Source organism: Ostrea edulis, chromosome 9 (assembly GCF_947568905.1).
Source record: "Ostrea edulis chromosome 9, xbOstEdul1.1, whole genome shotgun sequence".
NCBI lineage: Eukaryota > Metazoa > Mollusca > Bivalvia > Ostreida > Ostreidae > Ostrea > Ostrea edulis.
This window is the reverse complement of record NC_079172.1, coordinates 21,240,220-21,264,619: the sequence shown is the minus strand read 5'-3', so window position 1 is coordinate 21,264,619 and position 24,400 is coordinate 21,240,220. Positions and strand designations below refer to the sequence as shown.

General features: G+C 35.7%; 1 protein-coding gene across 2 annotated transcripts; it reads right to left on the bottom strand.

The window, feature by feature from the left end:
* Positions 1-2,251: 2,251 nt before the first annotated feature.
* Positions 2,252-15,002, bottom strand: LOC125658896 (asparagine-rich protein-like). Of its 2 annotated transcripts, XM_048890337.2 has the most exons (7): positions 14,616-15,002; positions 8,580-8,879; positions 7,106-8,014; positions 5,028-5,392; positions 4,182-4,272; positions 3,092-3,171; positions 2,252-2,855 (listed from the first exon to the last, which is right to left on the bottom strand). In XM_048890337.2, exons 1-7 carry the CDS (start codon positions 14,686-14,688, stop codon positions 2,784-2,786), a joined length of 1,890 nt encoding a protein of 629 aa, XP_048746294.1. In that variant the 5' UTR covers positions 14,689-15,002; the 3' UTR covers positions 2,252-2,783. The 2 variants fall into 2 exon arrangements, with proteins under 2 accessions (XP_048746294.1, XP_048746295.1); XM_048890338.2 differs by lacking the exon at positions 8,580-8,879 and having other exon boundaries at positions 14,616-14,832.
* Positions 15,003-24,400: the final 9,398 nt, after the last annotated feature.

Sequence of the window (24,400 nt, the reverse complement as noted above, 5' to 3'; positions counted from 1 at the left end):
ACTCAATTTACATGTTTTAACCACGCCCTCTTGCCGATACTTTCATCTATTATACGTCTCAGGTTTGCTGCCTACACCAGATTCTATGTGTAGCCATTTAACACTCTTTAAACTTTTACCGCCGTCTGTATGCATCCTTTTTCACGAGGTAGTAGAGAATTCAGATGGTTTGTTGTTTTCTATAAAAACGGAAAGGATTTCCACTTCTCATAATCCCAGGCGGTAACAGACCACAAGGCTGTCTTTGGACTATAATGTTCCTTTATATCAAAAACGTGTTCTAATTTTGAGAATAAATCACCCTAGCACGAAGAGCAAACATTACAGCGAATGTTGGATATCAGCTAATCCCTCATTAAACAGGATTTAAACTTGTTTAACGAACATTTAAAAAAGCGGAAAGTAAGCGATTTATATTACTCTTCGAGAGCAATCAATATCATGAAGAACTGTGATATCAATCATAATAAATTGTACATTTCAGAAAAGTATCAATCAATAGTGTAGATAATGAACAGTGATCAATCTCATATAAAGATTGCAATATTAAAAGGCAAACACAGACCCCCAGAAGTTAGATAAGGGAACTAGGAGGAGTAAGCTTCCTCTGTAGACCGGTCACAACCGCCGTAAGTCGTGTATCGTGATCCCTCTATCGTGCGCCCTCTATCTCCATCAGGCAAACAGTATTCTGTAGTCAAAATCAGTATATAAATAACGGTCTAACAATTGGTACGAAACAGGTCAAATAGCATTCAGCCTAACGAATTTATATTCATAAATTATATCATTATATCGACCATAGAAGTTGCGAAAAGCTATCTTTAAACGAGACTGTTGAAGTCCCGATAACATCAACTTATTTGTCAGTAGCCTGCTTTGATTTTAAAATTGCTGAAACTCAGAACAAGCTCTTGTGTATCAAAGGAGTTGGGAGACATAAAAATCACATAAGGTGACAATGGAATTTAAACTGGTTCCCTGTTGATCTTGCTTCTCTACGGGTTTGTGTGTAGCACCAATCAGCGGGGAACCAGTTTAAATGGAATACTGCTACATAAATACGGCAAGTTAACGATAGGGAAGCTGACGTCATCTGATTGTTAAGTCGTTCTTGACACACTGATTTCGACTACAGATCACTCTGGTGTGGGGCTCGCGGCAGTTGTGGAAGGTCGAGGGGGGGTTGGGGGGTGTTGCTTCTCCTGACCGTCTCTTGTGTGTCCCAGGGTCCATGTTTGCTCAACTCTGTATTTTGTATTTCTTATAGGAGTTGTGAGATTTATCGTTGTTCGTTATCTTCACCTTTCATGATATATGTAAGATAATCATTGATATCATGCGTGTAAAATTGTCGTTGATATTATAGTGTGAGATTGACATTGATATTATACGTGTAAAATTGTCACTGAAAGCAAGATTGTAAGCAGTGGTCGAGTTTATAAAAGTTTGCAACATATGACATGGTTCCTGCTCGTAGCGGAATGGAACATATACCCGTGGATTACGCGTACATTGGCATAAGACTGTAGTTGATAATGTGTAGATTGTAATAAAGCCAGGAAATAAAAATCGCTTTCAATTTTCAACTTTTTAAAAACTTGTCCACTGTCCTTGCCATCTTTCCTCCTTTAATGTGCTGATATCAGGCTAAATTATTGCCACAAAACAGCATATACAATCAACCAAAACCTTTATATATTCTTCTCCTGTTAGACTACGCTTTTGTTTCAATCTGGCTTAGTGCCTTTCTATAAAAGAGGAATAAAATATCATAATGGCTGACTTCCGTTTGAAGAATACAAATATCGGCGATAAAATCACATTCCTTTTAAATCCGCTTGCCTAGCGTGGTAGCTCAGTAGGTTAAAGTGTTCACTGTTAATCTGTGGTTTGAGTCCAGCAGGGATTTTATTGTTTTTAAATTATTTTCTACTAAAACTGCATTTTGTATATAAATAAGGTAAATTTGACACTTTTGAAATTAAAAATATTATTGTGCATACATATCCTCCACTTTCATTCATATCCAATTTCTCGGGTGTGTCATTCCCCCTTAAATCCGCTTCGCAAAACCATAAGCCTCTTTCTCTACCTATCCAGCAATAATGTCTATTTAGTTTTGAAAACAGTGAAACGTTTCCTCTCAGGATTTCTACAGGCACGCAGATTTCTACTGGTGTTGAAATATTTCAACTTTAAAGTCTCATAAATATATAACAGGCATCACTCAAATACACCTAAACTAAGATAAATTTTCCAAGCCTTTACTTGAGGTAAAAACCGCAACAAATTACATTTTTTGAACTTCTGATTCAAATGAGATATTCATAAATACATAGAATTAAGACAATGATATGGAAGAAGTAAAATGACGATAAATTATTGTTACAATGATATAAAGCACAGAATGGGGTGATTGTGATGCAATTCAGAGTGTACATTATAATACAGGTATAAATACACAATACAGGCATTAAATCGGTGACGGAAACATTAACATATTACACCTGCGTAAAAGATGATGAAAGTTTAATTGTCCGTTTAATTAGTAAATCCTGCTCACAGTCCATCTGTCGGAGACAGTAAATGTCTCTTAGTCTTGTCATTTCAATTAATAATACTATGAGGAACATGTTTTGAAACACACGAGAACTTTTTTTTTTATATATCTGATCGGAATAGGTTCCCCATCTCTTCTTCTTTTTTTCTTATTCTTCTAGTAGATAAAAGACAGGCTGCCTAACCACGTGATTTTACAATCAATTGAAAGTTTAAAAACTTCAAGGAAGAACTCCTGATAACTGTTTCACCTTCCTCTCAAGAGGTGGTACACATTTAGAGTATACTTCAATCTGAAAAGAAAATATTTTGATGTTACATAAAGGAAATCTATTAATCATATGATTATAAAAACTATAATGTATTCTCTGGAGGTTACAAATCGGATATTTCGAATTTCCAATATATTAAACTTGAAAACTTCGAAATAGCGATGAACGACTGTATTTTTCAAGTCGTAATGATGTATGAAAAGTAATTGTCAGATTTACAAATATGTACAGAAATTCAAAACGAACATAATACTCACATCTTTAAGCTGTCCTCTGTAATTACCGTATCGTTCGCATTTACCAAACACAATCGCGTCAGGTCTGTTCTGAATTTTTCCTGTGAATAGACAACACACATGTCAACATAATTCAAGAATGAGAAAAGCTCTTACAGGTATGGTCAATAATTTGAATACTTCAGTAGTTGCATATATTTTCAATATTGTAAAGAAAGATAATTTATAACGTTATTTTCATAATTAGAATTAACCTACAGTTTAGAAAATATTTCAGCTGAAAATATAGCACGGCACGGCAGCGTAGTTCGTTACTAGCTATATACAGTTGACTCCGGATATATTGCGATTCAGGGGACCAACCTGAATTGATCCCATGGAGATCCGGGTTAGAATAGATCGATACCCCTTGCTTGTCGTAGGAGGCGACTAAATGGGACCGGGGGTCCTTCGGATAATACCGTAAAAAACGAGGTCCGTGTCACAGCAGGTGTGGCACGATAAAAATATCTCCCTGCTCAAAGACAGTAAGCGCCGAGCATAGACCTAAATATTGCAGCCCTTCACCGGCAATGGTGACGTCTCCATATGAGTGACATATTCTCGAGAGGGACGTTAAACAATATACAACCAAACACCTGAATTGTTCAATATATACAAAAGTTCAATATAACCAATGTTGAACTTATAAATAATATTACTGCGGATTTATCTTTCATTCAATATAACAGGTAGTTCAATATATGCGACTTCAGTATAACTGGAAGACATTGTATGCCCCTGTTAAACTGTGTTTAACCATGATAAATATCAATATGGGCTATACCATTCTGACTGCACTACGTGGTCTTATGCTGAGTGCCTCATTTCGATTTTGCGTTTTTATATTGAATATTTATAACTAAGGAAGCGAGTGGGGTGGGAACAAAAATAAGTAGCTAGAGGTTATGTTTATTGTGATGGTGACTCAGGCTCTCGGGTACGTTATCCTCCTTGTCTATCCCTCAAAGTAGATTCCCTTTATTTCAATTATACTCGAGCACCAAACCTTAAGTACCTGCTTACACCTGAATTAACACCTTTCCAATTAGATGAATATTGGACACCTTACCAAAGATGGATTTCTGTTTCACTTCGTCGTTAACCCGTCCTATCATGGTGCCGTTATCGTATCTAAAATACACATCGTTCCAGCTATTCGGCTGCAAAAGACAATTTGACATCTTAAAATGTTGATGAGGAGTAGTTTCGATACGATCTTTATAGTATGACAACAGAACAGTGGCCAGAGACAGGTACTGTATGCTGGAAATTTTCGTCTGTTTTATTTTCGCTCAGACATATTGACATTAGCCACGGGTTGCTTCATAACAATACGTTAGTGAAATTTAACTGAATAAGGATTTATTTCCGTTTAAACATTTCCAAAAGTATTAGGGAAATGAGAAAAGTTGAATTCCCTCTTTCAGAATAAGGACGAAATTAAAACAAAGACTAAAATGTCTCGGTATACAGTGAAAAAGGCGAAGATAACGAACAGCGATCAATGATCCCTATAAGGAATACAAAATTAAGAGTTAAGCAAACACGGACCCCTGAGCTGATCTCACCTCTGGTATGTCCAGGGATCCGTGTTTGACCAACTCTTCATTTTGCATTCCTTATAAGAGTTATGAGATTAATCACTGTTAGTTATCTTCACCTTCTCATTGGACTGATTTACGTATAATTAATTGCAGTTTCAATTTCTGATAAGCTATCTGACAATGTAAATATCCATATGTTTATATTTGGAGTTGCTGATATTTTGTTAGAAAATGGAGAGTTATCCTTTTAGGAACCATGGATGTTTTACCTTGCACACAATTTCTCAACATCTACTGACATGTGTGCCCCCTTTCCAAACAGATAAGACTATTGTATATCTTTGGTTATTTCGAATTTGTTTTATACTTACATCAATGTCAAACGTCATAAATCGTTCGCCTTCTGTTCCATATGTCTTGAGGAAGAAGGTCACGACATCCTTGAAGGTGTTGAGGACAATGCCAAACGACGGCTCTTGTTTGCTTTCACAGTTGCTAACAAGAGTGTATGGCTCGGATCTTGGACCAGGCTTAGGTTTGAATTTAAAAGTGATCTGAAGCTTGTCCGTATATTCATAGTTTATGAATGTCCAAATTCTCAGGCGATTGTTTCCATTTAAGAAGGCCTGTCTGTCGTGAATGTCGACTCCCTCCGATTCCACAGCGACATTGTATTTCTCTTTAAAGGTAAGGTTGATTACCGGAAGACATTTCCCAGGTTCTCTTTGGTCTAGAGCTAAAACAGAACATGTATGACATTACTTTGATTGTGACAGGAGCATTGCGTATAAGACAATCTGATACTGAACGGTTTCGTAAGAGAATTGACATCTTTTTCTAATCGTTTTATTATATACGGCATTATTAGGAAGTGTCTTGTCGCAAGACGCCGAAGTAGAATGAGAAGATCATCTTTCAACGACAGGCAAATATTCTTGCATTAGGATAGATCATTACGGTGATTGCTGGTATTGTTTGCGGTAGTCTTACCTGGTATTGTTTGTGGTAGTTTTATCTGATATTGTTTGTGGTAGTTTTATCTAGTATTGTTTGTGGTAGTTTTATCTAGTATTGTTTGTGGTACTCTTACATGTACCTGGTATTGTTTGCGGTAGTCTTACCTGATATTGTTTGTGGTAGTTTTATCTAGTATTGTTTGTGGTAGTTTTATCTAGTATTGTTTGTGGTAGTCTTACATGTACCTGGTATTGTTTGCGGTAGTCTTACCTGGTATTGTTTGTGGTAGTTTTATCTAGTATTGTTTGTGGTAGTTTTATCTGGTATTGTTTGTGGTAGTTTTATCTAGTATTGTTTGCGGTAGTTTTATCTGATATTGTTTGTGGTAGCTTTATTTAGTATTGTTTGTAGTAGTTTTATTTAGTATTGTTTGTGGTAGTTTTATCTAGTATTATTTGTGGTAGTTTTATCTGGTATTATTTGTGGTAGTTTTATCTGATATTGTTTGTGGTAGTTTTATCTGGTATTGTTTGTGGTAGTTTTATCTAGTATTGTTTGTTGTAGTTTTATCTAGTATTGTTTGTGGTAGTTTTATCTAGTATTGTTTGTAGTAGTTTTATCTAGTATTGTTTGTTGTAGTTTTATCTAGTATTGTTTGTGGTAGTCTTACCTGGTATTGTTTGTGGTAGTTTTATTTAGTATTGTTTGTGGTAGTTTTATCAAGTATTGTTTGGTAGTTTTATCTGATATTGTTTGTGGTAGTTTTATCTAGTATTGTTTGTTGTAGTTTTATCTAGTATTGTTTGTGGTAGTCTTACCTTGTATTGTTTGTGGTAGTTTTATTTAGTATTGTTTGTGGTAGTTTTATCAAGTATTGTTTGTGGTAGTTTTATCTAGTATTGTTTGTGGTAGTTTTATCTGATATTGTTTGTGGTAGTTTTATCTGATATTGTTTGTGGTAGTTTTATTTAGTATTGTTTGTGGTAGTTTTATTTAGTATTGTTTGTGGTAGTTTTATCTAGTATTGTTTGTGGTAGTTTTATCTAGTATTGTTTGCGGTAGTCTTACCTGATATTGTTTGTGGTAGTTTTATCTGGTATTGTTTGTGGTAGTTTTATCTAGTATTGTTTGTGGTAGTTTTATTTAGTATTGTTTGTGGTAGTTTTATCTGGTATTGTTTGTGGTAGTTTTATCTAGTATTGTTTGTGGTAGTTTTATCTAGTATTGTTTGTGGTATTTTATTTAGTATTGTTTGTGGTAGTTTTATTTAGTATTGTTTGTGGTAGTTTTATTTAGTATTGTTTGTTGTAGTTTTATCTAGTATTGTTTGTAGTAGTTTTATCTAGTATTGTTTGTGGTAGTCTTATCTAGTATTGTTTGTGGTAGTCTTACCTTGTATTGTTTGTGGTAGTTTTATTTAGTATTGTTTGTGGTAGTTTTATCTAGTATTGTTTGTGGTAGTCTTATCTAGTATTGTTTATGGTAGTCTTACCTGACATCATGGTGTCACACCCACATGTTGTTGCGTTATAACCAGAACCCGGGGCACACCACCTTACTATCCAATGTCCATTGATAAACTCTTCGTATTTTGCATCGACTATTTCTCCTGTTGGTGTAGTATGCGCCTTGGTGCGGCAATGAGCTTCATGAAGAAATGTGTATTCTGTCTCGATTGGCCCGCGATCAGGAATAACGTTGGTATCTTTTCCTTGCACTATGCCTGTCGCTATATCAAGAATTTGACCCTGTCTGTCTGGCGTAGATTTCAAGTCGATGGCGTTTCCGAACTCAGGGATGTTGGAAAATGAGTCCAGGAAAAGTTCTCCAGCATTAGCCATTGGGTCAATCCTCCCGATCTCACTGACCGGAGGCTGTGACTCTACCATCGTTCTTCCTTTGTTGGTCATCGCCTGTGATTGGCTTCCTCTTCCCGAATCTGGAACTTGTACGGATCCTAAGTTAGAACTGAATATCTGATTTACTGACTTGGATGGTGCAGCAGAGTCCGATGGAAGCATGGACTTAGCATCTAAACCAGGAAACTGATCGTTAAAGTTAGAGGGAAGCCACTCCTTAACAATTTCCGAGCCTGCCAATGAAAATTGCTGATTGTTTTTTCTTGGTTGTACTTCCGGTTTAAGTGTCGTTGGGGGTAGATCCTGTCTTAAGTGACCAGCATGTGGATCCGCTGATCCCATATGTGGTTGGGAAGATCCCATATCCGTATGGGGCTTAGGGAGTTCCTTACGCACCTTTTGTTTTTTTCGAGTGTTCACAAGAGGAAGGAGAGCCTTCTTCTTCTTTGGTTTTGGAGTAGTTGGTGCTGGCGGTAACAATCCTCCTCTCGGATTTGGTTCCAACAGTAATGAAGGATCACTTGCCATGCTTTCAATAGTTCCTTAAAATTGAAAGATAGAACGCCTGTGATTTAATACCATGATTCAGTTGCTTTGTTTTAGTGCCATTATCTACGTCCACTACTAACAGTATACTTTGAAATGGAAAGCACAAACATGTGCAATAGACAATGATTTTTATTCAGTGGTTGGCCGCTCTCTTTACATTAGTAGTGTTAGTAAGCCAATACAGGTATTAGGTAATTAGTTCTAGTAGTTCTGCTTTCATACTCAAGTCAGTATAGCAGGTTAATTTCGCGAGATCCAATCTTTTGGTATGCTGCTTTATTGATTGTTTTCGCGAAATGATGAATCATATTCGCGAAATCTGAACATAAACCTGCTATACGGTAGCTGAGTATTAATTGAGCTGAAACAGTAACATACATCACATACATGTAATAAAGATTTGTTGTCATCGGTTGATTTTAGACTTTATTTGAAATCCATCTATGTGTATGCTGAAAATCCTGTCTATGAAGAGTGCCTAGAAATACAAGCAACACAAATGTTTCCTATCTTTTCAAAACATTCCCAGTAAGCGCTGTCACCTGTGTGCACTTTTACCTTGATTGGGTTCAACGGGAGGTTGAACTCCAGAGCTAATGACCTTAATGAGTGTGGAGTGGGCAGTCGAGAGATCTTCATTGACTGCACATGTGTATGTTCCATTATCAGACTCGCTGATGCTTGGAAATCCGATAAAGTTATCGTAAATAACCAAATGCCTAAAGGCGGCATTGGTAAGAATATCGCCATTTTTATACCACGTGACTGTGTCTCCCACATTCCATGGGACGGGACAAACAAGGTCGAAAAGTGTGTTTGCTGGAACTTGCACAACTACGTCTGCTGTGCCTTCTGCCCCTGAAACAGTTATGTTGAGTGATGGTGTGAAAACGAACATTTGAAAATTTCTGCTGACTTGGCAAAAGCTGAAATTTGAATTGTCGTTTATGAGGATCACTGAAACAGATAATTGGTTAACTTGATGTAATGAATATGATGACATTGGCAATTCCTCTACATGTTATATAACTAAATACATTTAGAACGTTTTGCATGATGAAATGTTTCTATCCTAATTAAAACAACATAAATATTGTGTAATTGCTAAACAAGGTGTTTTTCTTTCTCGAAACTGAACTGGGATTCATATCTTGCAGTGTTACGCTGCTAAATTTAAGGGCTCGGTAGAAAAATAGATGTGTATGAGCGTTGGTACATGCGTTTATGTTATAATATGAATTATATCTTTTGCAGTAGTGAAGAATGCAGGGGAGCATTGCATCATGAAATATATGCGTGTGGGTGTTGTTTGTGGTGGTGTGATTTATAGATGTTGTCAGAAGTGGTAGTGGTTGTATACTTGTGGGTGTTGTTTGTGGTGGTGTGTATAGATGTTGTTAGAAGTGGTAGTGGTTGTATACTTGTGGGTGTTGTTTGTGGTGGTGTGTATAGATGTTGTTAGAAGTGGTAGTGGTTGTATACTTGTGGGTGTTGTTTGTGGTGGTGTGATTTATAGATGTTGTTAGAAGTGGTAGTGGTTGTATACTTGTGGGTGTTGTTTGTGGTGGTGTGATTTATAGATGTTGTTAGAAGTGGTAGTGGTTGTATGCTTGTGGGTGTTGTTTGTGGTGGTGTGTATAGATGTAGTTAGAAGTGGTAGTGGTTGTATACTTGTGGGTGTTGTTTGTGGTGGTGTGTATAGATGTTGTTAGAAGTGGTAGTGGTTGTATACTTGTGGGTGTTGTTTGTGGTGGTGTGATTTATAGATGTTGTTAGAAGTGGTAGTGGTTGTATACTTGTGGGTGTTGTTTGTGGTGGTGTGATTTATAGATGTTGTTAGAAGTGGTAGTGGTTGTATGCTTGTGGGTGTTGTTTGTGGTGGTGTGTTTTATAGCTGTTGTTAGAAGTGGTAGTGGTTGTATACTTGTGGTTGTTGTTTGTGGTGGTGTGTATAGATGTTGTTAGAAGTGGTAGTGGTTGTATACTTGTGGGTGTTGTTTGTGGTGGTGTGATTTATAGATGTTGTTAGAAGTGGTAGTGGTTGTATACTTGTGGTTGTTGTTTGTGGTGGTGTGTATAGATGTTGTTAGAAGTGGTAGTGGTTGTATACTTGTGGTTGTTGTTTGTGGTGGTGTGTATAGATGTTGTTAGAAGTGGTAGTGGTTGTATACTTGTGGTTGTTGTTTGTGGTGGTGTGTATAGCTGTTGTTAGAAGTGGTAGTGGTTGTATACTTGTGGTTGTTGTTTGTGGTGGTGTGATTTATAGATGTTGTTAGAAGTGGTAGTGGTTGTATACTTGTGGGTGTTGTTTGTGGTGGTGTGATTTATAGATGTTGTTAGAAGTGGTAGTGGTTGTATGCTTGTGGGTGTTGTTTGTGGTGGTGTGTATAGATGTAGTTAGAAGTGGTAGTGGTTGTATACTTGTGGGTGTTGTTTGTGGTGGTGTGTATAGATGTTGTTAGAAGTGGTAGTGGTTGTATGCTTGTGGGTGTTGTTTGTGGTGGTGTGATTTATAGATGTTGTTAGAAGTGGTAGTGGTTGTATACTTGTGGGTGTTGTTTGTGGTGGTGTGATTTATAGATGTTGTTAGAAGTGGTAGTGGTTGTATGCTTGTGGGTGTTGTTTGTGGTGGTGTGTATAGATGTTGTTAGAAGTGGTAGTGGTTGTATACTTGTGGTTGTTGTTTGTGGTGGTGTGTATAGCTTTTGTTAGAAGTGGTAGTGGTTGCTTGGTTGTTTGATTTACGTCCCGTTGAGTTTTTTTTATTCACAGCTGTAGGTGAAGTACCACAAATTTAGACCTATGCGTAGCGCTTACGGCGTTTTAAGGTCATATTCGAAAGACCCGAGAATCTAAGTTTTTGGCAAAGGTGCATTCACTACTTATATTTACATCTTACGTTTGACGCGGTCATGGCACGAGCATGGATCGAACCCACGACCTCCCGATTACACTCTACCACTGAGCTACCGCGACCTCCCGATTACACTCTACCACTGAGCTACCGCGACCGGTCGTGTTGTAGTTGTGTTCTTGGTGGTGATGATGGTGTGTTGTTAAAGTTGTTGTTCTTAGTAGTGGTGGTGATGTTGTAGTTGGTTTTGTTTGTGGTGATGTGGTGTTGTTGTTGTAGTTTGTGTTAGTGGTGGTGGTGTTGTAGTTGGTGGTGTTAGTGGTGGTGGTGTTGTAGTTGGTGGTGTTAGTGGTGGTGGTGTTGTAGTTGGTGGTGGTGGTGGTGGTGTTGTTGTAGTTGGTGGTGTTGAAGTTGGTGGTTGTGTTAGTGGTGGTGGTGGTGTAGTTAGTGGTGGTGGTGGTGTTGTAGTTGGTGGTGTTAGTGGTGGTGGTGTTGTAGTTGGTGGTGTTAGTGGTGGTGGTGTTGTAGTTGGTGGTGTTAGTGGTGGTGGTGTTGTAGTTGGTGGTGTTAGTGGTGGTGGTGGTGTTGTAGTTGGTGGTGTTGTAGTTGGTGGTGTTAGTGGTGGTGGTGTTTTAGTTGGTGGTGTTAGTGGTGGTGGTGTTGTTGTAGTTGGTGGTGTTAGTGGTGGTGGTGTTAGTGGTGGTGGTGATGTTATTGTTGTTAATGATGTGGGTAATGTTTATGGTGGTGGTGTTTTTGTAGTTGTTATTAGTGTTGGTGGTGTTGTACTTCGTATTGTTAGTAGGGGGTATCCTATGTCTTTAGAAGTAATTCAGCTTTCTTCAAGCAATTTAACATGTACCTGTATTTGTTTCAAAACTCTGTCTAATCTCATCAACAGTTTGCAAATAAATTCAAAATTCAATGCAAACATGGTGGACAAAACATGGCCGACAGTTAAATTCTTAAACTCTGAAATTATTTTGACAAAACTATTGATGTACCGTAAAACGTGACAGGCGTTATTAGACCGCAATGAAAGTGATTAATTGAAACCTCTACATTAATAATTTGTAATTCATAATTAGCCAATTTAAATTAAATCGTTTCCCGAGAAATGCAATATATCTATCGAACCCGAGACAGGTGCGCCGATTCGTCAATTTAGATCTATCTAGGTCTGTCAAAGCCTGTCGAAATAAGATCTATCTAGGTATGTCAGAGCCTGTCGAAATTCCATAAAATATGTTGCATGTTGGAATATCTAATGACGGCATAAAGTGTAGCGCTGTTGTAATCATCCGAACGATAATCTGGCGTCTATTAATTAATTATGCTGCAAGTCACTAAATGGTATTGTGGCCAAGAATTTGAATATATCTTTTATGCATTACGTCTCCAGCTCTCCTCCATTTGGGTCGGTAATGTTGCACTTGTCATTACTCGTTCTTTTGCAAAAGTCCACAATGAACCCTAGACTTGTAGCGGGGGTATTATGATGATTTCCTTGCTATGCTTGATTCAATATCTTCGTACTTGCAATTAGTTCTCATAAAAAAAAACCAAATTCTGATAGTTTATATTCAGTAAATAATTTAAAAATATTGTTTGTTTGTTTTAGGTCCCTTCGAAAGATTTTCACTCGAATTAAGACGTCACCAGCTGTAGGTGAAGCACCACAACTTTACACCTATGCTTAGCGCTCAGGGACGTAGCAGTGAGGGTTCTTTATCGTGCCAACGCCAGCCGCGACACGGGACCTCCGTTTCTAAGATCATATCCGAATGACCCGTGATTCTCACTTCTAAATGCCGAACGTTTGACGAAGGAGCAATCACTACCTATACGTCTTAGGTTTGACGCAGCCATGGCACGAGCGGGGCTCGAACTCACGACCTCCCGGTTACATTGTTAAGTTGTTGTAGCAAGGAAGGAGAAAATTCTTTTGAATAATCGAACTCGTATCACTTTGAAGTAGCGATTTGAAGAACAATAAAGATAGATTTAAACCTATTTCGGAAATCATACAGGAACTCTTCATATGGAGGAGGTGGAAAAACTAGGTTCAGACAGAAATGGCAGAAAGGTCGCGCATGGCCTTAATTAGTTATTCACTGTCTTCGCCACTCATATATCTTTACAGTTCTGTAGATTTCCATTTTTCTGAATATGAGGATGGAAAACCTATTAAGATTATACATGTTGTTTATCAAAGATGAATTTTTCAGTCAGATCCAATGACATTAATTTGATACCGTAATTTCACAACCGTATATATAAACACGTTTTCGCAAATCAAATACAGTTTTCAGAGCAACTTCTGAAATAATTATAATTAACATACAAAGCGTTTTCTGAATCAGGTTGTAAACAAAATGATGTGATTTACATAAAGTTGATGACTCGTGTGCTACAAAGCATGACGTTAGAAAGCCCATAAATTTACAGATTGCACTGCGCAAAAGTGTATAGTATTAAAAAGATACATACTCCACATTTAGATACATCGACAACGTTTTGTGGAAGTTTCGGCTTCATAGTTGGATGTTTAATCGAGAACATATTATCAACGGCAAACTAACAAATTAATGGGATGATCTCAGTTTCTCCATCTTTAACTTTCCATATCTAAGTAGCAAAATGTCATTATCCTTTATATATGGTGTTTACATCTTTCAACTGATTCGATACGCAGGAGCATTATCTGCGTATGATCACTTTTTAAACAGATGCAAGCTATATAAAATAAGTGTATGTTAGAGGGGTTTAAAGTCAGCATTTCACAAATTCTGTGGTCTTTAAAATGATCTAATTTGTAAATACAACATGTCATTAGGTCGAATGCTTGACCGGGCAAGACCGGTCAACAGGGGGTGGTTTCCCCTCCTAGGCACGTGATCCCACCTCTGGTGTTTGCTTAACTCTTGACTTTGTATTCTTTATGAGGTTATCCCCATTCTTGTTGTCATACTTGTACATTTTGGAGGACTTCGTATAGACTGTTGTATACTTATGTTTCCTGTAGGTTTTGTTTATATAATGATATTCCAGGCTTATTGATCGTGGTGACAGTCAAGATATGAAAATTGAACTTTGTATGCATGATTTACGTGGCGTAAGCTTCTAATTCTTTGCAATAAGTTTCTTTCTGTACTTTTTAGTACTCTAAATTGACAGTGGTTAGTGTATAACGATACTGCACCAATTAATCTGTAATGTTCTGTATAAGATTAAGTCAAATCCATGATGATTAGAAATATTTTACATTAAAGATGATTTTCCCTCTGAATCATAAATTGAGAATTTCATTTAATATTAGTGTATAACTAGAAAATTAAAGCAAGGACGAGATAGAGCTGATTGTTAAGAAGCCGAAATTCCTTAAGCTCAGTATCGTTAATCTAATTCGTTTCCGTATAAAAATGGTCACTGCGAAGATAAAAAGTAAGAGGAATATGTGGTTTTAAACAACAAGCTCTTTAAAAACATTTGAGAATGTGGTTAACACTGATGATGCATGAGGTCTGTTAGTTTGAAAAATTAATAATAATAAATAATACTAGCGATGAGATTGTGGAATATATTCAATATTTTGGAAATAATAATATCTATTATATTTATGTCATAAGATTGTTGCGATTTTTAAAGAAATAATTGCAAAATTATATCCAAAAAAAAAAATTGCCAATTGATTTAATATTTTCTCAACGTTATTCATAAAAATATGTCCACGCAGTTACCTTGTCCGCCTGTTTGTCCGTGCGAATGTGATAAAAATCCACAGAACAAAACAACCAGCGCTAAACAGTTCATGTTGGTCTGGAGTCCGGTCCGATTCCTGAGAAGTCTGATTCTGACAACAGGCTGTTAGAGACTTGATGTGTCTCTCGCGTTGTGAATGGCTGACAGACGTGTCGAAAAATATAAAGTAATTTAGATCATGTCAAGCCTACAATGACAGAAGCATTTAAAATTCAACCATAAGGGCGTATTCACAGTTTTACATTTGAATATAATAATCAACGTAAAACAATGGTAATTCATTGCCTCGTTAATGAGGACGATAAAAAATGGAAAACGAAGTGCATTGTGTACTGGATGTTTGGTACTTTCGAGTTTCTTATACTAAATCGTCAAGTTTTGGGGTCCCTTCTAACCCACTCAACTTTTGGGGATTTTTTTTTTCTTTCTTCTTTTTTTTGAGCGTGGAAGGGTTTTTTTTTTTTTTTTTTCTTTTTAGTTTTGATTTTTTTTTTCTTGTTTGTTTCATGTTTTGTTTTGCTTGGTTGTTTTGGTATATCTTTGTTGGTTTTTTTTTTTTTTTTTTTTTTTTCGAGTAGACAAAAAGTATATCGCCAGGACATAATTTATGAATTAGTTTCCGTTCGTTACATGTATAATATTCGATTCCCCCGCAATACCACGAACTTCGTGGTATTAGGTGCAATTTGCACGCTTGTAAATAGATATGCAAATGTGTATGTTTCTTGTAAATGCTTATTTGTCATTCATCAATTGTTCTGAAACAATGTGTAAAAGGAAGTTCATGATGATTGAATAGGCCGCAATATGAGGTTTAAGCTATTGGGAGTTGTTTTTTTTTTTTCTATTTTAGATATATTAAGATACAGTTCTATTTTTCTGTAAGGGACCTTCGCATATTTTGATGAATTGGAAAAGATTTAATTGGCAATGAATTTCAGTTATTCATCGATTCAAATTGATCTGTGTGGGGGGAAGGGGCTAAAGATTGCGAATAACAACGCTGCCGATTGATGTAAATTAAATGTGTGTTTGTATGGTTCAATTGGATGATTTTTGTGAAAGGTATTCTTCAAGAAACAGACCTCCCATTCGTAATTAAAATTAATCTTTATTATTACATATACCGTGCATGGCCCACAAATGACAGTATACATGTACATGTATTCGTTATATATCGTGATGTGTACATTCGTGATACCTCGTGATCCCGCGGGGATCCGCGTTAGAGTAGGTCCTCAGTACCCCTTGCTTGTCGTAAGAGGCGATTAAATGGGGTGGTCCTTTGGATGATATCGCAAAAACCGAGGTCCCTTGTCACAGCAGGTGTGACACGATAAAGATACCTCCCTGCTCAAAGCGCTGAGCATAGACCAAAATTATGCAGCTTTCGCCGGCAATGGTGACGTCTCCATATGAGTGAAAAATTCTCGAGTGGGACATTAAACAATATACATTCAATCGTGAATTCTACAGTCGTTATACATCGTAATTTGGACAGTCGCCATACATCGTGATGTGTACATTCGTTATACATCGTGATTTGTACATTCGTTATACATCGTGATTTGTACACTCGTTATTCATCGGGATTTATACAGTCCTTATACATTGTGATACCGATCCGATTGATCGTGATACATGTATGAACAATCGTTATACATCGTGACTTTACATTCGTTATGCATCGTGATGTATACATTCGATGTACATCGTGATTTGTACACTCGTTATACATCGGGATTTATACAGTCCTTATACATCGTGATACATGTATGAACAATCGTTATACATCGTGATGTGTACATTCGTTATACATCGTCCTATTTGTCCAGTGAGTTGATCCACCGGTAACAGTATTATGACGTCATGATACACATCCAGGCTCATGTCAGTGCATGAACAATACTTCGTGGACTCTACCACGGACATGGTAATCATCACTCGTTTAAATGTGTCAATTTTCACCGCTTTAAATGTGCCATTTGTCACTGTTTTAAATATGTCGTGATGAATTTTCATGGATGTATGAAAAACGAAATCTTTTTGCAACATGTAAAAATGTATGAAAATAATGTAGGAATAAATATAAAATTATATTGTGAATAGGTTCGTGTATCCGATCTTGTCGTAGTGAATTTATAATTCCATATGCATACATAATTATCTTTGTGTACCTCGTTCTTGTCCAAAAACATTAAAAAGGGGCGAGGAGTTTAATATCAGATAAGCCGTTGTAAAGAGATTTATGGACGAGCTGTTCTTCTGCGTTACCTACCGATTGAGTGCTTTTACTACACAATCCATTCCCAGAAGACTATTTATATAATCTACATATAATCTACAATTAACAAAGCCACAGACAATTAACTCCAGACACGATAAATTCCAAGCATTTTAATTTTTTCTTTTGGTTATTTTTTTTCATGAATGATGCGACTTCATTTCATACGACTCATTTAAAGTGTCTTACCGCATTCGTTTAGTTACATTCCTGTTTGCCGTTTTCCTTCCTTATCTGCTTTAATTGTTTTCCTATTTTTGTTGAATAATACTTCGTTCCTGAAATAAAAGTTCGTCAAATTCCGTCTTTTTGTGAAAGAAATTATTTTCGTAAAGTAAAAACGTTCTTAATTTAAGAAAGTTTGTATGTTCGAGTGCGTGAATTGAAAAATTATTGCATGTTCCAACGCGTGGTTTGGGAAGATATTTTATGTTCGTAAATCCTGCATGTATGGCGTGTTAAACGTTGTTATATTCGATATCTTGTGATGTATATTCAATATCTTGTGATGTATGTTCAATATCTTGTGATGTATATTCGATATCTTGTGATGTATGTTCAATATCTTGAGATGTATGTTCAATATCTTGTGATGTATGTTCAATATCTTGTGATGTATGTTCAATATCTTGTGATGTATGTTCAATATCTTGTGATGTATATTCAATATCTTGTGATGTATGTTCAATATCTTGTGATGTATATTCGATATCTTGTGATGTATGTTCAATATCTTGAGATGTATGTTCAATATCTTGTGATGTATGTTCAATATCTTGTGATGTATGTTCAATATCTTGTGATGTATGTTCAATATCTTGTGATGTGTATTCAATATCTTGTGATGTATATTCGATATCTTGTGATGTGTATTCGATATCTTGTGATGTATATTCGATATCTTGTGATGTATGTTCAATATCTTGTTATGTATGTTCGATAGCTTGTGATGTATATTCGATATCTTGTGATGTGTATTCGATATCTTGTGATGTATATTCGATATCTTGTGATGTATGTTCAATATCTTGTGATGTATGTTCAATATCTTGTGATGTATATTCGATATCTTGTGATGTATATTCGATATCTTGTGATGTATGTTCGATATCTTGTGATGTATGTTCAATATCTTGTGATGTGTGTTCAATATCTTGTGATGTATGTTCAATATCTTGTGATGTATGTTCAATATCTTGTGATGTGTATTCAATATCTTGTGATGTATGTTCGATATCTTGTGATGTATATTCGATATCTTGTGATGTATGTTCGATATCTTGTGATGTATATTCGATATCTTGTGATGTATATTCGATATCTTGTGATGTATATTCGATATCTTGTGATGTATATTCGATATCTTGTGATGTATGTTCAATATCTTGTGATGTATGATCGATATCTTGTGATGTATGTTCGATATCTTGTGATGTATGTTCGATATCTTGTGATGTATGTTCGATATCTTGTGATGTATGTTCAATATCTTGTGATGTATGTTCGATATCTTGTGATGTATGTTCGATATCTTGTGATGTATGTTCGATATCTTGTGATGTATGTTCAATATCTTGTGATGTATGTTCGATATCTTGTGATGTGTGTTCAATATCTTGTGATGTATATTCGATATCTTGTGATGTATGTTCAATATCTTGTGATGTGTGTTCAATATCTTGTGATGTATGTTCAATATCTTGTGATGTATGTTCGATATCTTGTGATGTATGTTCAATATCTTGTGATGTATGTTCGATATCTTGTGATGTATGTTCAATATCTTGTGATGTGTATTTTATATCTTGTGATGTGTATTCGATATCTTGTGATGTATGTTCAATATCTTGTGATGTATGTTCAATATCTTGTGATGTATGTTCAATATCTTGTGATATATGTTCAATATCTTGAGATGTACTGAGTATGTTCGATAATCTTGTGATGCATGTTCAATATCTTGTGATGTATGTTCAATATCTTGTGATGTATGTTCGATAATCTTGTGATGTGTGTTCAATATCTTGTGATGTATGTTCAATATCTTGTGATGTATGTTCGATAATCTTGTGATGTGTGTTCAATATCTTGTGATGTATGTTCAATATCTTGTGATGTGTATTCAATATCTTGTGATGTATGTTCAATATCTTGTGATGTATGTTCAATATCTTGTGATGTATGTTCAATATCTTATGATGTATATTTTATATCTTGTGATGTGTATTCGATATCTTGTGATGTATATTCTATATCTTGTGACGTGTATTTTATATCTTGTGATGTATATTCTATAATCTTGTGATCACACGATATTGAATATACATCGCTAGAAAGATATTGAACACACATCACAAGATTATAGAATATACATCACAAGATATTGAACATACATTAAAAGATATTGAATATACATCACAATATATTGAATATATATCACAAGATATTGAACATATATCACAAGATATTGAACATACATCACAAGATATAGAATATACATCACAATATATTGAATATACATCACAAGATTATCGAATATGAATCATAAGATATTGAATATACATCATAAGATACTGAATATACATCACAAGATTATCAAGTATGCATCACAATACCTTGAATATACAAATGTACATCACAAGATATTGAACATACATCACAATATTATAGAATATACATCATAAGTTATAGAATATACATCACAAGATATAGTAGCAACACATATTTGATGTTTGTGGTTTCATGTGTTCATCTTCCTAGGTCAAGGGTTTGAGATCCTCCACATTTTTCACAAACCCTAAACAGAGTACAGGCGATCAATAGTATCACTATCTAGCGTTGATGGTACAGGGGTTTCAACAATCTCGTTTAAAGTCAGCATATCGCAAATTATATGGTCGTTATAACGATCTAGTTTGCCAATACAACCTATCATTGGGTCAAATGCTGTTTGATATGTTTCATACCAATTAAGGCCGTCCTTTGCATACTGATTTTGAGTACGGATTACTCCGTTTACCTGATCAAGATATAGGACTCACGGCGGGTGTGACCGGTCGACAGGGGATGCTTACTCCTCTTAGGCACCTGATCCCGCCTCTGGTGTGTCCAGGGGTCCGTGTTTGCCCTACTCTTAATCATGCCCCAGCCACAAAGTTGTCCGGACATATAGTTTTACCCTTATCCGTCCTACCACACCCAGTTTCCCGGGCTTTTTTGTAAATGCCTTAAAATGTTGAAATGATTTTTTTTTTGTATGCAGGTGTATATTGATGAGTTACAGATCGAGTTTGAGTTTATGTGAGATATATATATATAACAAAATCTCATTTGTGATATTGTAGGTGACAAGTTTAGATTGCTATCTTTCACTCAGTCTTATCTTTCAAAAGTTGTTCAAATTCTAGTAGAAATAGTTGTAGACATTATTTGTCGAAATGCGCATCTGGTGCATCAAAATTGGTACCGTATAAGTTTTACATTGTAGACAATCACATTCCCATCAAATACTATACAATTATTGCTGGTTTTTTTAGTCAATACTGTGATTTAGACACCTGAGGAGTACAATATTCACCGAGCCCGAAGGGCGAGGTGAATATTGTACTTCGAAGGTGGCTAAATCATCGTATTGACCTCAAAAACAGCAATAGTTGTTTTATTATATGATTAAATGATTTAAAAACCCTTCAAGATTGTTCTTTGCTCTAATTGTAAGTTTCAACGACCTATTTTTGATCCTATATGGAAAAAATAATTCCTTATGTTCACCTGGAAGGTCTATTTTTGGTCCTTTGTGGAAAAAATAATTCCTTATGTTCACCCGGAAGGTCACGTGCAGGTAAACATAATGTAGTATGATTTCTACATTGTTGGATCTCAGCCAATTAGAGAGCTAGGAATTATTCAATCATATAATAAATTATATTGTTTCCTTCTCAGAATGCCAAAAGTTGCAATATTCAGAATCTATTTCTTTTTATTTTGAATAACAATCAATCTGTAGCTAAAATTTTGTTTATAATTCTGTACTGACGCCGGTGGAGTTTACAGTCTTTTGTCACTCGAAGGATATTTTGAGGATTATTTTACATTCCCTATCGTCCACCTCCAAAAGCACACTCCATTTTGTTTCGAATTATTCCATATGAAAGAAAAAAATAAAAGGATTTTTCTAAATCTTTACAGTAGAATTCAGTGGGTTTTTGGATTGGCATCAAGATATGGTTTAATAAGAGTAAAGTTAATGTCTTCATAATTTCCTATGGGAATTAAAGACGTTTTCTCTCAATGGGTTTAATCTGTACACATCTTGGTTCATAGTTAAGCTGTATCATTTTTCTCTAGTTCCATGTCAAAATGTATTCCTAGTAGAGTTAATCTAGGAGTACCCAACTTCAGCCTGTAGTTAGGCAGTAAAATTTCAGTAGTAAATCTTTTGGATCCAATCCATGCTACGGTATATGGATTTTGTCAAAACCAATATAAAGACATTTAATTCTGAAAATTGTTTCAGATTTTCCCTTTTTCTTTACTGCCATCATAGATAAGTAAAGTGTCAGCAGCAAATTCGGAAATCATCTTTCCTATATTGTGTACATTGATACTTTTAATATTTTAGTTCACCTGAGTTGAAAGTTCAAGTGAGCTGTTCTGATCGCCTATTGTCCGTCGTCTGTCTGCCCGTCTGTAAACTTTTTACATTTTCGACTTCTTCTCCAGAACCATTGGGCCAATTATAAACAAACTTGGCCAAAAGCATCCTTGGGTGAAGTGCTTTCAAGTTTCTTCAAATGAAAGGTCATGCCCCCTTCAAAGGGGAGATAATCACAAAAATGCAAAAATAGTGTGAGGGTAATTTAAAAATCTTCTTCTTAAGAACCACTGGGCCAGAAAAGCTGAAATTTACATGAAAGCTTCCTGACATAGTGCAGATTCCAGTTTGGTGAATTCACGGCCCCGGGTTTGGATGGGGCCACAGTAGGGGATCAAAGTTTTACACACAAATATATAGGGAAAATCTAAAAAAAAAAAAAAAAAAAAAAAAAAAAAAAAAAAAATTAATTCTAAAAAGTTACTGCGCCAGGAGAGTGGAAATTTATATGAAAGCTTTCTGACATAGTACAGATTCAAGTTTGTCAAAATTATGACCCCGGGAGTAAGATGAGGCGACAATATGGGGATCAAGGTTCTGCATACAAATATAAAGGGAAAATATTGAAAAATCTTCTCCTCAAATTAAAAACCACTGGGGTTAGGCTGGGGCCCCAACAGGGGATCAAAGATTTACATAACTACATGTAATAAATAGGGGGGGGGGTCTTTAAAAAATTTCATGCACTTAAGAACCATTGGGCTAAAGAAGTTTACATTTGCACAAAAACTTAGTGCAGATTGAAGTTTGTAAAAATCATGGTTCCCGGGGGTAAGATGGGGCCACAGTAGGGGATCACAATTTTACATACAAATATTTAGGGAAAATCATTAAAAATCTTCTTCTGAAAAATTACTGGCCAGAAAAGTTTACATTTACATGAAAGCTTCATGACATTGTGCAGATTCAATTTTGTAAAAATCATGGCCCCTGGGAGTAGGTTGGGGCCACAATAGGGATCAAAGTTTTACATGCGCATATACATGTATATATAGGAACATTCTTTAAATATATGAGCCAGGCGACTCAGGTGAGCGATGTGGTCCATGGGCCTCTTGTTTACTCTAATCTGAATCGCTAACATTTCTGCACAAATTGTGAAAACATAGCGATAAAGGGTCACCTTGTCTGCACCCTCCCTGAATTTTGATTCTTACAGAGAAATTTCCGCAATAATTTACTGCAGATGTAATATTTGTACAAAATACTGAAACCGAATAGAGGGGCCAAAGTTAAAGAAAGTCAGTGCTTTTTGAATAAATTCCCAAGACAATAAGATTTTTTTTTCTAAAATAGATAAGTAGTAATAAACCATTATATTTTCTTCCTCAGAGTAATGCATAATATCGTAAATCAGCCTTGTATTTTCTCCATCATATCTATTGGGAATAAAAACCTGTTTGATCATAATTAATTCATTTTCAGTCTACTTCAACTGATGCGTGCAGGTCTCCAGTTCTTCAGATATTGTCTTTCGGTAGCAGTGTTATGGTACCATGTCTTTGTGTAAATAACAAATTATCATTTCTATATCCATAATTAACCGACCTTACAACAAAAAATAAATATGTTTTGAAGAATTCGGCAGAAAAATCATCAGACCCAATGGACAATCTGATTAAAATAAGATCTTTGATCCGCTCCATGACGTATCGAAAACAGGGGAGCGGATGGAAGATCTAATTTTAATTAGATTGATCCAATGGATTTATTAGATTTCATTTTGTAAAAAGTAACTTTATTATAATTTTCTATAAATCGAATTTTTTTATGAATTTCAAAATGCAGCAGTTTCATTTGATATTACGCTAAATGCAATAATAACTGTGGAAATGATATATTTTTGTCTGATAACTTGTTCCTTTTTGAACTGAGGATGATGGTCGTTCTACATATTCATGCATCCACGAAATCAAAATATATCAATGTGATATGTTTGTAATTACATGAAATGTATATAGAACCCCTCCCCCCTCTCAACTGTTTTATTCCATATGTCATCAGATTAATGACAAAATTATCAAGATGATGGTGGAGATCTGAATTATCCCCCTTTTCCAATCTAATTCGTCTCCTCAGTAACAAATCCTTTTCACACCACACGTGTTCTCCATTCGGACAAGAATTCAAACAACCGGAAACAATTTATCGTGAAAATTTACACACATATGTCTATTTTTATTGCATAATTGTGGTCAAATCAATTCATTTTCACCACTGGTATAAATCTCAGTCCTGTATTCTGAACACGCAGATTGATATAATTATGTAGAATTAAAGTACAAGAATTATTCACGAATTTAATCATTTGTAAAAGCAACTTCGTATCTTAAACACTAAAGAGTGTAACTAATGGTAGCAACAAAAGACAACGAAAGCTTATATCCGACATAAAACAATGCCTTCTAGGTAGTCCAAAACTAATTTGTCATGCGAAATAATGGCTGTCGTGAAGAGAGGGGTTAACAAACTGTCAATATGTCATAATGTTAATATCATAAAAAATATAGCTGTCGTGTAATTAAAAAGAATTATGACGAAAGTAAAACATATAAATGAAATAGACGCTGAAAAATGAGAGAGAGAGAGAGAGAGAGAGAGAGAGAGAGAGAGAGAGAGAGAGAGAGAGAGAGAGAGAGAGAGAGAGCGTAGTTTGGGGGACAATCGTCAGCCTTACACTCACGGATCGGGCCACATTTGGTTCAAATTTTTCTCTCGCTTCTTTGGGATAAATTAATTGTCACAGTTAACCCCAAATAAAGTAAACCTTATTGTCCCAATTTCAGGGTTTGGGGGCGGGGACTGGGGGATACCGTAGTGTAGGC

What these genes read in the sequence shown, in the direction of transcription:
- LOC125658896 (XM_048890337.2), bottom strand. Translation starts at nt 14,688, where the DNA reads ATGAACTGTTTAGCGCTGGTTGTTTTGTTCTGTGGATTTTTATCACAT. An exon ending in TTATGACGTTTGACATTGAT is followed by an intron (nt 4,273 to 5,027) that starts GTAAGTATAAAA and finishes TGTCTTTTGCAG; the next exon opens with CCGAATAGCTGGAACGATGT. An exon ending in GAAACAGAAATCCATCTTTG is followed by an intron (nt 3,172 to 4,181) that starts GTAAGGTGTCCA and finishes GTCTATTCACAG; the next exon opens with GAAAAATTCAGAACAGACCT.